General features: G+C 44.9%; 1 protein-coding gene across 1 annotated transcript in view; it reads right to left on the bottom strand.

The window, feature by feature from the left end:
* The window catches only part of LMX1A (LIM homeobox transcription factor 1 alpha), a 144670-nt gene that overhangs the window by 18814 nt on the left and 111211 nt on the right, over positions 1-14645 (bottom strand). Inside the window, exon 4 of the mRNA XM_073356381.1 lies at positions 10084-10316. Coding sequence (XP_073212482.1) covers positions 10084-10316 — 233 coding nt within the window. The remainder of the gene's footprint in view (positions 1-10083; positions 10317-14645) is intronic.

Genomic DNA, 14645 nt, shown 5'->3' with positions numbered 1-14645 from the left:
TGAGTTGACATCCCAGCCCTGCCACAGACACCATATGTCACCTTGGGTAAGTCACTTGATCCGTCAATTCCTCATCTGCAAAGTGGAGCTAATGATTCATTTTCCCACTTTACTTCTGTTGTGACTATTTAGACTACCAGCTCTTCGTGGTTAGGGACTAGCTCTTGCTATGTGTCTGTACAGTGTGGGCCCTGACCTCCATTGGGATCAGTAGGTCCTACTGGAATAGCAATAAATAAATAATAATACAACGTTTGTGTGTTGAGCTCTTCCTCTCCTGATGTCTGCAGCAGCTGCTGGACAGCCAGGGATGGATCTTGGGAAACTGAAATGAGGAGATGCTCTGTTCTACTGCTGGGTGTTGGGCTGAAAGCACATTTCACGCTGAGGCTGGGGTTGCGAAGGGCTACCTCAGTACAACTGATAATGATCATTAAGACTTCAGTGAGATACAGCATAGATTTTAAGATTAGAAGGGTTCACTGTGATCATGTAGCCTGACTTCCTGCATCATCACACGGGCCATAGGACTAGTCTGAATTCATTCCTGCTTCAAATCCAATAGCTGTGGCTGAACAAGAGCAGATCTTTTAGGAAAAAAACAGCCGATCCTGATTTTAAAATGTCCAGTAATGACGAATCCACCACCACTTTTGGTAAGTTGTTCCAAGAGTTAACAACCCTCACTGTCAAAAATGTCACCATATTTCCAGTCGCAATTTGTCTGGCTTCAATTTCTAGCCATTGTAGCTTATTATATCTTACTCTGCTAGACCGAAGAGCCCTTTATTATCAAATCGTCGTGTAAATACTGATAGACTGTGATCAAATCACACCTTAACCTTCACTTTGTCACGATAAATAGATTGAGCCTAAGGCAGGTTTTCTAATCCTTCCATCATTCTTGTGGCTCTTCTCTGAGCCCTCTCCAATTTATCAGCATCCTTCTTGAATTGTGGGCACCGTATCCATCAGTAACTGAACCAGTGCCAACTAACTAACTAATCCCTCGCTCTTACACAGCACTTTTCATCAGTAGGTCTCACAGTGCTTTACAAAGGAGGTCAGTGTCACACAGAGTTAAAAAACCTCCTGGCGCCTTCTCGATATCACCTTGTATAGTCATCCAAGGATCGCATTAGTCAGCAGGAGAGGAGTGGCACAGTACTGCTCGAGAGATTTTGCTGCTGGCATCATCATCATCATCGCTGTTATTATTATAGCTGTGCCTAGAGGCCTGAGTCCAGGATCAGGGCTCTACACATGACAAAAAGACGGTGCCGATGTGCAAGAGCCAGAGGGGGATAGGACAGGCAGATGGGAGGAGCACAAGGTAACTAGTCTATGATTGGTGTGGTAAGCAGCCATCACAGTGCAGCTGCCTAACCACTGTACTTAACTGGTTCCCTATGGCACCCCTGACGTTCTGCATGCTTCCAGCCCTGCTCTTCCTTGAGCACACGCACCTGGTGTGGCTAATAGGCGCCGCCGACATGGAACAACATGCTTTATTAGCCGCATGCAGCTGCTTTCCTTTCCCACCCCACAGGCAGCTTAGGTTCAGGGGGCAGACCGGTCACACTAATTCCCTCCAATCTCTGGCGGCTGCTGCAGGGGTTTTCTCTTCCTCCCTCTCCAAGAAAGAAACCCACTCTCCTTGCAGGCTACTGGGAAACCAAGGAAGGGGGTTTGCTCACTGGGTTTCACATGCAACATGTAACTGCAGGGCTAGCCACTTTTTGGTTCCTTGCCACGTTGTGTATGTGTAATGCTGCATTAACACCAGTGTCCTGCTTACATTCCAGTGTGGGTCATTCCATTCTGCTGCCTGCAGTTCCAACTGCACATGGCATTCTTATGCCCATCCTAAACCACTGTGCAGCAATACGGTGCAGTTAGACACCTGTGATGCGTGTTCCTCACCAGAGGTGGCTGCATTTCAGTAGCTGGTAAAGCGATGCCTATATAAACAGCTATATTCCACTAAGCGTTATGTCAGCTTCTGCAGAAGAAACTGCTGCTGGACCTGAACTTTCCCAAAACTAAAGGGGTCAGGCCCATTTCTATTCAGAAACTACGCATGTTTGCCTAACACTATGTGTAATTTATCAATAATTATATAGGGCCTAAAAGAAACCCTCAGGTCTGAACTTGGTGGCTTCAGTCCATTGCTAGAGACTTAAAGACTAAGGAACCTGAAATTTTTCTGCTCGGGACAAGTGACCCTGTTGTCTTCATTTATATCCCACCGCAGAGGTGATGGCAATAAAACTCTCTCGATCTCACTAAAGGAAGGCTGAGTGCTTGCGAGCATCTTATGATGATGCCTGTAGGTGTTCTACTGCCCTGATGCTATTTCCCAGCTAGCGTCTGGCTACTATTTCTAACCACATGACTTTAGGAGCGCAGCAGGACATTTTGCTGTTAGTGTCTGACAAGTGCAGTTCAGTGGACAATACTGGAGCCGCTACAGCTTTCAAGACATGACAAAACCACCCGCTGCAAACAAACGGGTCTCTGCACTCCACTCTGCCAGTGATGAAAGGGGGGGGGGGGGGGCAAACTCCCCAAACACCTGCTCCAAGAATCCATCGGGGGGGCAGGGGAAGTTGAGTCGGATTTAGTGTGGTAATGCTTTTAATTAACTCTGCCTTTAAAGCCTTCCGTGAACGAGGTAGGAATTAATTAATCTTTAAGGCTCCTCCTGACGTCACATGGGAAAGGGCTGGGGGCCATTTATATTGTCTGTGTTGACCTCTGGGTGACCCCACAGCTCAGTGGGGAAGGGAGCCGGGCCGGGTGAGGTGGGGGGGGCAATCCAGGGCTACTCGATTTCGTGCGCGGAGATGAAAAAATTCTTTGGTTGGAGGGAATTAGGGAGAGGAGAAATGTTAGTACACTTTTAATTGGAAACCAGGGTCTTCTTTCAGAAGGGCTTGTTTACTTAGGCTTGGCCGCTGGAGCTCAGGGGAGGCAGTAATTGAAGCGAGGGTTTGGGAGATTAAAGAGAACATATGGCTTCCACAGCCTTGCTTTTCATCTGCATTTTCTCACAAAATGGCCTTCGGTTTGTGTCCCTCCCTCCCAGCCTCTTACATTTCTGGAGGGCCTTTGGGAAGGCAGCCACCGGCTGGACATGCAGCTCTTAATTTCACAGCTCCTTCCAGCACAGTGAAAGTCAGGGACCAAGCTCCATTTGAGATCTCGATGGGGTTCACCTGGCACTGGGGGAAAGCTGGCTGTGGTGACAGGTTCAAGTTCTCAAGGTCCCACTCCACCCAAGTGAGTTCGTGAGATGGGGAATCATGCAAAGGAGAGTACAACCTCGCGGGGGCGGGGCACTCTCTGGTTTCATGCCTGTAGCTCCTATGGCCTTGACTGGGATTTATGGCTGCTCAGCCCGTCTGGAAATCAGGCCAGCAGCCTGAGAAGAGTTAGGGGACTGAGAAGCCATGGGAAGAGGTTAAAGGAGCATGGAGATGGTTGGCCAAATCGCACAGGTGACTCCTTCATGAAAGGCCGCGCTGGAGCTCTGCTTGTACTGTCATTCTGCCTGCGGAAGCACAGCCTTGGCCTCTTCACACATGACATGACATTATCCCACCTTCCTGGAGCACCACTCTGCTTTGGTCTCCTTACCACAGGGCATGGCAGCAGTCCACTGGCTTGCTCAGCTGCTCAGTCAGGGTGAGTGCAAAGCCATCCCTCTCCAGAAGAGGGCAACATATCACCCCTTTCCTTTTCACTCCTCCTCGAAAAAGGCACATTGAGATGTTGGGTTGCCAGATGGCATCACAAATCAAAGTCACCATGTCACATGCACACCACCACATTCAGTGAGATCCCACTACTGAACCCACCAGATGGGAGGAGCAAAGAGAGATGAACATCCTGGACTGAGCTACAAAGCAGTCACGTCACAAGCAGCAATGGTGGATCGCCACTAAAGGTTTGGGGATTGAGTCTGGTTTGGGGATAGGTCCAAAAATGTGGAGTCTGTTCCGAAGTTCCTCCCAACCCTCCAGATCTCCTGGGTCTCCAAAATCTGGCTGGAGTTTTCATAGGAACTGACATTTTTTTCCTGAGGTTTCTGCCACTCCTTTTGTTTCGGCTAGAAGTACTGTAAGCAAAGCTGAGGTTGTTGGGAATACTTGGGACAAACTTAGACAAACCACACACACAAAAAAACAACCCCTCACAAATCAGATATGGTTCACTTTTGGGGTGAGGTTTTCTTTTGGTTCTTATTTTATCTGAATTGGCTTGCTTGTTCCTCGATAGATATAGATATTTATCTCCAGTAAGTTAAGAGTGGAGGAGAGAGGGATTTTTTGCCAGTTGACTTTCCAAGGTCTGATTCAGCACTCTCACAGCACCATGTTCCTAATTCATACATTCCAATATTGGGCAATCATCTACTTGACTTTCTAGCAACAACACTTGCAACTGCACCTTCGGTTGTTGGCGTTCATCATTCCTGAAGCTAATTGACTCAATATCACATGGCATGGAAGCCCTCCAATAGGGGCCATCCAAAGCTGTAGAACATCAGCTTCTCTCTCCAGGAGATCCACTGGCTACAAGGGATCTCACTCATTCTCTGGATACTCACTCACCATAACCGCTGCATCCAAAACATACAACCCCCCAACAGCGAAATCAGCAAGGCACCCACCACTCACTACAACAGCTGCAATGATTTTCCATCTCCATTACAAGTGCAGAGAAAGGTCCCAGTCCAGCTTCATCAAACCTGTACTGGGAAGGGACATTCCCAGTGAGAGGATAATGACAACTATTTGTTTTCCAAATGACTTAGGGGAGGCAGTGTGACCTAGTGAACAGAGCACTAAACTAGGATTTAGGAGAGCTGGGTTTTATTCCCAGCTCTGTGACTGGCCTGCTGAGTAACCTCGGACCAGTCACATCGCCGCTCTGTGCCTCGGTTTCCCAACTTGTGATATGATACTGATCCCTTTTGCAACACAACTTGAGATCTGCTACAGAAGAGCTAGCTGTTATTACAGCAACAAAGATTTGCTACAAATGACTGCCGGCCATTCCTTTCACAGGGCTTCGGCCTCCAGGTGTTTAGCACGTTATCATCTGACAACATGTTTCAAAAAGGAAGCAAACAGTATTTTGGAAAATCAGATGCAATTGCAAGACACAGGCAAATGGCATGTGACTGTAAGCCCCTGCATGCACTTAGACGGTATCTTTAGGGACTGCACCCTGTCTTTAGGGACACCAATGCGTCCAATGAAGTGAGCTGTAGCTCACGAAAGCTTATGCTCTGATAAATTTGTTAGTCTCTAAGGTGCCACAAGTACTCCTTTTCTTCTAACTGAAATATTTCTGCTTAAAGTTCATTTTATTTTTCTAGTCTTTGCTGCAGGACTGTTCTTATTTAGGGTTTGGGTTTTTTTTTTAATAAAGGAAATGTTAAACGTTAATGTTATATGTAATGTTATGAGATGTTACATGTAAAATAATGAAAGAGGCCGATCCAAGGCTCTCACACCCTAACACATCATTAATAGCACAATCAAATTCCAGCAGCATTGAAGTCACCATTTCAATGGGAACTCAGCCAGCCATGCACCTACCAAAACTCCTTCCCAGCCCTTCGTCATTTGGGGAATCACATTCTCAGCCCTCTCCAGACATCCTATCAAACAGCTCCTTTGGCCGTATGCCCGCAAAGTCACCAAATCCGAGGTATGTCAGGCCCAGTTTTGGAGTCAGGCTATTTACCACAATTCAGAGGCTAGGGAATAGGCAGGGAATTTGGAAGACCTGGATTCTAGTCCCAGTTCTGCCCCTGAGTCACCAAATGGCCTTGAACAAGGTATGTCACAACTCTGTGCCTCAGTTTTCCCTCTCTGTAAAAATGGAAATAATGATAAAAGTACTAGCTTTTCGAATCCCCAGATCTCAAAGCACTTTACAAAGGAGGTTTCAGAGTAGCAGCTGTGTTAGTGTGTATCCACAAAAAGAAAAGGAGTATTGTGGCACCTTAGAGACTAATAGTCTCTAAGGTGCCACAATACTCCTTTTCTTTTTACGAAGGAGGTTATTATCCTTAGACCCCATTTTACAGATGCGGGAAACTAAGGCACAGAAAGGGGAAGTGACTTACCCAAAGTGACCCAGCAGGACAGTGGCAGAGCTGGGACTAGAACCCAGGTCTCCCAATCCAGTGGTCTATCCACTAGGTCACACTGCCTAATAATAAAACTTTTAGATTGGAAGCTCTTTGTGGCAGAGACTGGCATTTGGACCTGGGCAAAAATTTTCAAACTAAACTATCCCCCCCAACAAAATATATAGTCAGTTTGATCAAAACATTTCACAAGTTCATGCAGAACTGCTAACTGTGGTATGCAACCTATCACTTAAATCAGACTCTGTGCCAATGACTGGCATGATAGCTAATGTGACAGCAATTTTTAAAAATGGCCCCATGAGTGATCCTGGCAAATATAGGCCAGTCAGCCTAACTTCAGTGCCAAGTACACGGTTGAAAGGATAGTAAAGAACAGAATACAAGACACAAAAATAAACAGGATTTGTTGGGAAAGAGTCAACATGGCTTTTGTAAAGGGAAATCATGCTTCACCAATCTATTAGAATTTTTTGAGGGGGTCAAACAAATATGCAGACAAGGGGTATCCAGTACATATAGTATACTTGGACTTTCAGAAAACCTTTCACAAGATTGCTCACCAAAGACACTTATGCAAAGTAAGCAGTTATGGGGTAAGAGGGAATCATGAATCAGTGGTTAAAAGAGAGGAAACAAAAGGGTAGGAATAAATGGTCAGTTTTCAGAATGGAGACCGGTAAATAGTGGTGTCCCCAGGGATCTGTACTGGGACCAGTACTGTTCAACATATTCATAAATGATCTGGAAAAAGGAGGAAACAGTGAGGTGGCAAAATTTGCAGACAATACAAAATTACTCCAGGTAGTCACGTCCAAAGCTGACTGTGCAGAGTTACAAAGGGATCTCACAAAACTGGGTGACTGGGAAACAAACTGGCAGATGAAAATCAATGTTAATAAATGCAAAGTAATGCACATTGGAAAACATAATCCCAGCTACACATACAAAATGATGGGATCTAAATTCGCTGTTATCACTCAAGACAGATTTTAGAGTCACTTGTGGGTAGTTCTCTAAAAATAATATCTGCTCAATGTGCAGCAGAAGTCAAAAAATTAACAGAATATTAAGAACCATTAGAAAAGAAGTAGATTACAAAACAGAAAATATCGTTATGCCACTATATAAAGGCATGGTACACCCACACCTTGAATACTGTCTGCAGTTCTGGTCACCCCATTAGAATTGAAAAAGATACAGAGAAGTGCAACAAAAATTATTAAGGGTATGGAACAGCTTCCATATGAGGAGAGATTAAAAAGACTAGGACTTTTCAGCTTGGAAAAGAGACAACTAAGGGGGGATAAAATAGCAGTCTATAAAATCATGAATGGTGTGGAAAAGTGAATAAGGAAATGTTATTTCCTCCTTCACATAACAAGAACCAGGGGTCACCCAATGAAATTAATAGGCAGCAGGTTTAAAATAAACATAAGAAAGTACTTCTTCACACAACAATATTGGCGTTAGTGAGGTTCTGTGGCCTGCAATGTGCAAGAGGTCAGACTAGATGATCATGATGGTCCCTTCTGACCTAAAGTCTATGAGAACACACAGTCAACCTGTGGAACTCATTGCCAGGGGATGTTGTGAAGGCCAAAACTAGAACTGGGTTAAAAAAATTAGGTAAGTTCCTGGAGGATACGGTCATCAATGGTTATTAGCCAAGATGATCAGGGATGCAACCCCATGTTCTGGGTGTCCTAAGCCTCTGACTGCCAGAAGTTGGGACTGGATGACAGGGGTGGATCTCTCGATAATTGCCCTGTTCTGTTGATTCCCTCAGAAGCATCTGGCATTGGCCACTGCTGGAAGACAGGATACTCGGCTAGATAGACCATTGGTCTGACCCAATATGCTGTTCTTACGTTCATGGAAAACAAATTGCTTTGGCTGAAACAAGTAAGAGAACTCCAAAAAAGTCAAAATGTTTTGTTTCAACATTTTCAAGACAAAATGTTTTGATTTTTCTATTCAAAACGACTTTTCATTTTGAATTTACTTCCATTTTATTTCATAAAAAAAAGGTAAAACCCTCAGAAACTAAACAAAACATTTTGGTTAGGGTTGACTGAAACATTTAGTTGGACCTGAAATGATTTTTTTTAAAAAAAACTCTCTTTTCACTGAAAAGTTCAAAAAAAATTTCATTTCAGGTCAACCCGAAACTGATTTTTTTAAATTTAATTTTCAGATCCGCCACTGAACCAAAAGATCAGTTTGTTGCACAGCTCTATGAGCATTTGCACTATATATTTGTACAGCGCTCAGTGTAATAAGGCCCGGATTCAGCTGAAGTTCTTAAGCTCTTTGTAAGCTTGAAAGCTTGTCTCTTTCACCAACAGAAGTTGGTTCAGTAACAAGATATTCCCTCCCCCACCTTGTCTGTACAATAATACATACTCATTATAATAACTCACTTTTGTAAAGAGATCTACCAAGGTAAGCTGCTAAGCATTATTGTCACTACATAGGGAAGGCATTTCTCCATCATTTCAATATTCCAAGTCCCACAAACCCTCTGCATGTCCATAATTCTGCATAACCTTTGTAAAATACAGTCAGAGCTGGCGGGATGGTTTGAAATCCTATCAATGAACAGTCCAGCAAGGGAAGGAGTGTGACCTGCTTTCATGACAGAGCAGAAAGGAGTCTGAGGCTGCATCATGGATTACTGCAGGGGTCTCCATGGAGCAACTCTTCCTCCACCTTGCAGGTGGCGGAATAGGTAGGTAGGGGCAGGGAATGGGCAGACCCACAGTCGAACCATTGTCCACCCCGCCGACACACTGGCTGGAGTATAAATCTGCAGCAGATCACTTCGCCCCGGAGCAAGAGGGAAACCAGACTCATAATTCCTTCCCAGGTCTGTTCCTGGGACAGTGCAGCTATGTGCCATCTCTGCCTCAGGCAGATTGGGAAGTGACAATCCAGCCCTGGATCTCGATTGTATCGAACATAAACTACTTGTCTGCACTTTCAAGACCATCCATGGGCTTTCTCCACCCTCCATCTCATCCAGTAGTGAAAGGTCAACTCCCACCTCCGACTGGCTCATGACGCCAGCCTCCATCACCCACTTCTTGTATTTTCAAACCCGCACCTTGGGGCTTTCTCCCCTGCTGCTCCTCGTGCTTGGAGAAGCGCCCTGCGAACAGCCAGGAAACTAATACATTATCTTCCTTCGGATCCCTCCTTAAAACTCCTCTCTGCCATGAGGCCTTCAGAAATCTTAACAACAGCGGTTTGACTGTGGGTATGCAGAGCCCATGGCCAATCATTCGGACCAGAGTGATCTCATTTCCTGCTGCTCCCACCTCTGTCGGTCTCCATTGGTTGTCTCTTGGCTTATGCTCAGTTTGTAAGCCCTTTGGGGCAGAGATTGTTGTTTGGTTTGGTGTTTGTACAGCACCTAGCGCAACGGGATCCTGGCCCACAACTGGGGCTTCCATGCTAATCTCTGTCTCTCTGTCTCCCTCTAGTGGCTAGACCACACCTAGAGATTTAAAAGCCTGCTGCTCCCTACAAGCTAATGTTATTGGACTCAAGACATAGACGCTGGAGCTTTTAGAGGCAGAGGTATGGGTTCAATCATCACACAGGAGCCAAGAAGGGGTCTCATTATATGACTCGAGTGGGAAAAGGAGCCACCCTGTTATCGTGGGTTATCGTAGGGAGCCACCCCTACAGCTTGGAGTGGTTCTCAGTTTGGATTTATATGTCCCAGCTGTGGTCCATCTCACATAAGCTCTCTGGGGCTGGGGCCATCTTTTTGTTCCGGGCCACGACTGGGGTTCCTACGCGCTAAGGTCATACAAATCCATAAGAATAGTCAGGCATGTTTCTGCGGGGGCCTGGACTCACTCCCCACAGCACAGGCCACAAGCTCCTCTCTGCTCCGGGTTCCCCCTTACCGGAATCCGACAAAGCCGGGCTCACCAGGCTGAGCAGCTCCCGCTCCTTCTCGTAGTCACTCTTACACAGCAGCTGGCCTTCCTTCAGCACGAACTCGTCACCCTTCTGCAGCCGCCTCTCGCAGACGCAGCAGCAGAAGCAGCTCAGGTGGTAGACGCTCTTCTGGGCCCTCATGACAAACTCACTGGGTGCGATGCCTTCAAAGCAGCCAGCGCACTTCACGGCAAACAGCCTGGCAGGAGAGAGAGAAGGGACATGTTCTAGCAGGGCTGCCAGCTTGGGGGTACCGTGACCCCTTCTGCTGGTTGCCACCTTTCCCCTGATGGGAGGGACATGTCAAATCTACATTAAACAGCCCTATCCTCATCTTTAATATGGAGCAGTAGCTTATTGAGCTTGCAGTGCACTGCAAATCCCAGTGTCCAATGCTCCACCTTCCCTCTGTGGTGTATTGAGGACTATATTGGAATTGCAAGCTATCACTTTAAGAGTTGGGGTGTTTCCTGGTCCTGCTTGCAGCCTAGATGACTCTTTGGTGAAGCATGAGATCCAGGGCTCAGAGAGGCAGAGTCAGGCTGGAAGGAGCCAACCTAGAACATGGCAGGGTGAGTTGTGTCCCTGTTTTAGGGAGCAGCCTGCTTTGTCTCTCTCTGGTTTTGGATTCTCGTGTGTTATCGTTCTGACCACTGAGAAATAAAGTAGTGTTATGCTGCAATCTTCCAGCAAGATTATTTGATGTTTCTAATCTAACTTTTCTGCGGGTGCGCCATGAACACAACACCCTCAGTTCAAGGTGGAGCACTGCATGATGGAACCTGTAGTTTCCACAGACCCATCACTCCATTTTATGGTGCTTACTTCTGATAAATAAGAAAACAGTGGAGTCAAGAATTATGTAAATGAAGTAGTTCACAACTTTCAATTACCTAAAGTGTTTGGGAAAAAAAGTACATACCATAATTAAACTACAATACATTTCTAATCTCTGTGGGTAATAGAGTGTAGCAAAGTCTGTCTTACTAATTATCAGAAGTGTTTGGTTTATTTATACTCAAGATATTAACAAGAATAAAGTCAGAGTTAAGGTTGGTAGTGGACTGCAGTTCATTAATTAGTAAAAGAAATACTAAGATACACAAAATAAAAGCTAGAAGTACTGAAAAATATTTCTGGATACTGAAATGAAATTATCTGAAATTTCCTTAACTACGTATTTCCCAAATATTAAGGCACGAGGGTTTTGTTTATTTAATTGATAAAAGCTAAATGGAAACATACTTTTTTATCCTGTGAACTAAAGGTAGAGGCAACTCCCAGCCACATTATAAGCATCTATGCCTTGTATATTAGGTCCAAAAGGTACCCTATGTCTACCCACAAGGAAAGCAGAGCTCTGCGTAGCTCAAAAGATTGTCTATTCCACCTACAGAAGTTGGTCCAATAAAATCTCTCTCCCATCTTGTCTCTCTCATATCATGGGACTAACATGGCTACAACACTGCAAACAACAGTTTAAAAGCCATTTTCGTTTGGCAAGTTTAAAAACTGAATTATTTTTCATTTGTTTTGGAAAATGTTCAAGTTTTTGTCACAAAAATTTTTGTTTCAGAGTTGGGTTTTTTTAATATCCTATCTCACACTTTTTAATTTTTTTCTACTGAATGTACTAAACTGTCATCAATATTTCTCTTTTTCCCCTCTTTTTTCATGTCATTTCTACTTTTGCAGTTCTGACACTTACAAAAAATGGAACTTTTGCCAAAGTTACAGAGTGGAAAAGGAAAAAAGAAAAGAAAAACCTCAGACCTAGACCCTGATTCGTCAACTATTTCCTCACATGCTCGACTCTACTCCCTGAGCAGGTTCGTTAATTCCAATGGGGCCCTACCTGCTAGGAAAGTTAAGCACCTGCAGAAGTGTTTGCAGGATCAGAGCCTAAAATTTTAATTCCAGTTTCATCAAATAAAGAAAAAAAAATTTGAATCAAAGTGAAAATGTGTCACAAAAATTGTCAATTGATAAAAAAGACCATTTTGACTAAACTTTTTATTTTGAAAAATTACATTTATCTCTAATAATAATTATGGCTACAATTTTGTCTTTGAATTCAGAACTTGTAACATATTGCGGGCTGTGTTGTCCTCTGGATTTGGACATAGATGTTTCAATGCAGCACAGCCTGCAAGCTGACTTCAAAGGAGCTTTAATAAATGTACACTAGTTGCGGATCCTATGTTTTGCCCTTGTAGGATGATGCATTTGAGGCTACAACAGGTTGTTTTACCCATCTTTAATGACCACGATCCTGTAATATAGCATGAAATGTACTCCATATTTATTTTTGCCTAGTGGATAGCACAACAGACTGGAACTCAGAAGACCTGACCCTGCTACTGGCCTGCTGGGTGACCTTGAACAAGTCATGTCCCTGCTCTGTACCTCAGTTTTCCAGTCTCTACAATGGGGCTAATGAAACTGTCCTCTTAAGTAAAGTGCTTTGAAATCTACAGATGAAAAAGTGCTAGGGGTTATTACGTAATAGGTGTTAGTCATAAGAGCAAGAGATTATTAACTAACTGTAATGGAATTTTTCCCCTTTGAAGAGAGGGAATAAGTCTTGTTAGCACTAGTAGGGAGTATCACCTGTTCAACAGGAACACTTGGCTCTCCCTGTTGGAGACTCACACTGAGAAGAATAGGTTCCATCTTCTATTAACATTATTGGGGTGAGCTCCTCATGGGTATGGGGGGGGTGAAACCTCTATTAATATGAACAGTGTGTACGTCCCTTTGTGGTGGATGTGTATCCCTGGTTAATATTACTGGAGTCCATTCCCCCATTCATAAAGCCATTAACATTACAAGTGACTATTCCCCCTCATTAACATGGGATGTGCACTACTGTTCATCATTCAGTGTAGGAACCACAGAAATCGCCTTTTGTCTCCAGTGTGCACTCTTTGCTGATTCACATCTCGGAGAGAAGGGCTGTGATCAGGCTATTTCCATTAATGCCATACATTACAAGGCTGCTTTGGTTTATTGGCATCAATTCTTCCAGTGCACCCTGTAAACATAACAGCAATGGCAGCTGCCACCAATTAGCGCCAACGCCCATCCTAATGGAATAACTGTCATTACCGCAGGAGGACAGCTCTGCAGGGGGACGAGGTGACTCAAGGGAGTGGGAAACAAAGTCTCTCATATAATCTGTCTCTTGATCTAATTTACAAAACACCTAAGTGCTGAGCGAGGTTAAAATGCAGAGAACGACCCAGCGCGCAGTCTGTGCGTTTGTCCAACCTACTCCAGGTGTAATCAAGGGCCCTGATTTTGCACATGATGTTGTTTCTTTATCCTGATTTCAGTTCAATCATAGGCTGTTATTTTGCATGTGATGCCAGGTCTTTTTCCTCCCTTGCTCTTTGGGGAATGCTATTCTGGAGACGTGTCTTACCAAAATGACCTGAAAATATCATGGGTAGGACTCTTCTCAGCTGCCTTTGAAAAGGCATTGACTCTGGTTCCTGCTCTCTTGAATCTCTACTTGCTACACACCCAACGACCATGGCTACCACAAAGGTGGGTCTTTGAAATCCCAGTGGCCTAGCCCCTCTGATGTTTCCAAAATCGGCAGCAGAACTTTCTAGATCTTGTGGTGCACAGACAGCCCGTGCTGGATGCGGCATGCTGGGATGTGAAGTGTTCTCTTTGGCTCATTCCACTGATCAGCATCCTTTCTGAATGTCTCGTCTAGACAGAGGAGTGAGAGCTGCAAGAGCCCAGCCATGTATGAATTACAGCGGCTGGGTCTCCATTTGAGGGGTGGAGACGTTAGCATTGACCCAACTGCTCCCAGCCAAGCTGGTGGTGAAGAGTCCACTGACATCAATGGGAGCAGAGTTAGGTCAATGCTGAGTGCTTTTGAAAATCCCTGGTTGGCCAAAGGTGAGAGAAGGTACTTTAGTGCCTGCTGCTGATTGATGCACCAGGGTTAGTGGTGAATCCAGCGTGACCCTGAGGCTGCGTACTCTGAATGCAGTCGACAGAGATGTGATAGCTTTGGCCAACACCTCCAACTATTTACCTCTCCCAATTAGCATTACTTCAGACCTCCCAGGATTCTGATTAAGCCAGCTGTTCTCCATCTTGCCTTGAACCTCCCTGAAGCCCTGGGTGATTTGAGGATACACTGGAGGGAAAGGATACTTAGCATACTGTTGACAGCCTGTGTTGTCTCACTCTATCACTAAGGTTTGTACTAAGGCATGTAAGAGGAGAGTGACAAGACCAAGCCTTGTGAAACTCTAGATGGCAGAGATTTTGGGGAGCAGGGGGTGCCCACCCACCCAATCTTCATCAGTGTCAGAGGTGGCTGATGGGCAGAAGTCAGACAAAGATGCTGATACTGCTTAACCCATCTCCTTGAGGATGAAGTCCAGCAGTGCAAACAACAATGGCCTGAAGATGACTTTGAAGGATCCAGGTTGTCTTGCCTCATAGATTCCAAGGCCAGAAGGGACCACTGTGATTGTGTAGCCTGACCTCCTGCATAACACAG

This window comes from Lepidochelys kempii, chromosome 8 (genome assembly GCF_965140265.1).
Source record: "Lepidochelys kempii isolate rLepKem1 chromosome 8, rLepKem1.hap2, whole genome shotgun sequence".
NCBI lineage: Eukaryota > Metazoa > Chordata > Testudines > Cheloniidae > Lepidochelys > Lepidochelys kempii.
This window is presented reverse-complemented; position numbering and strand designations above follow the sequence as displayed.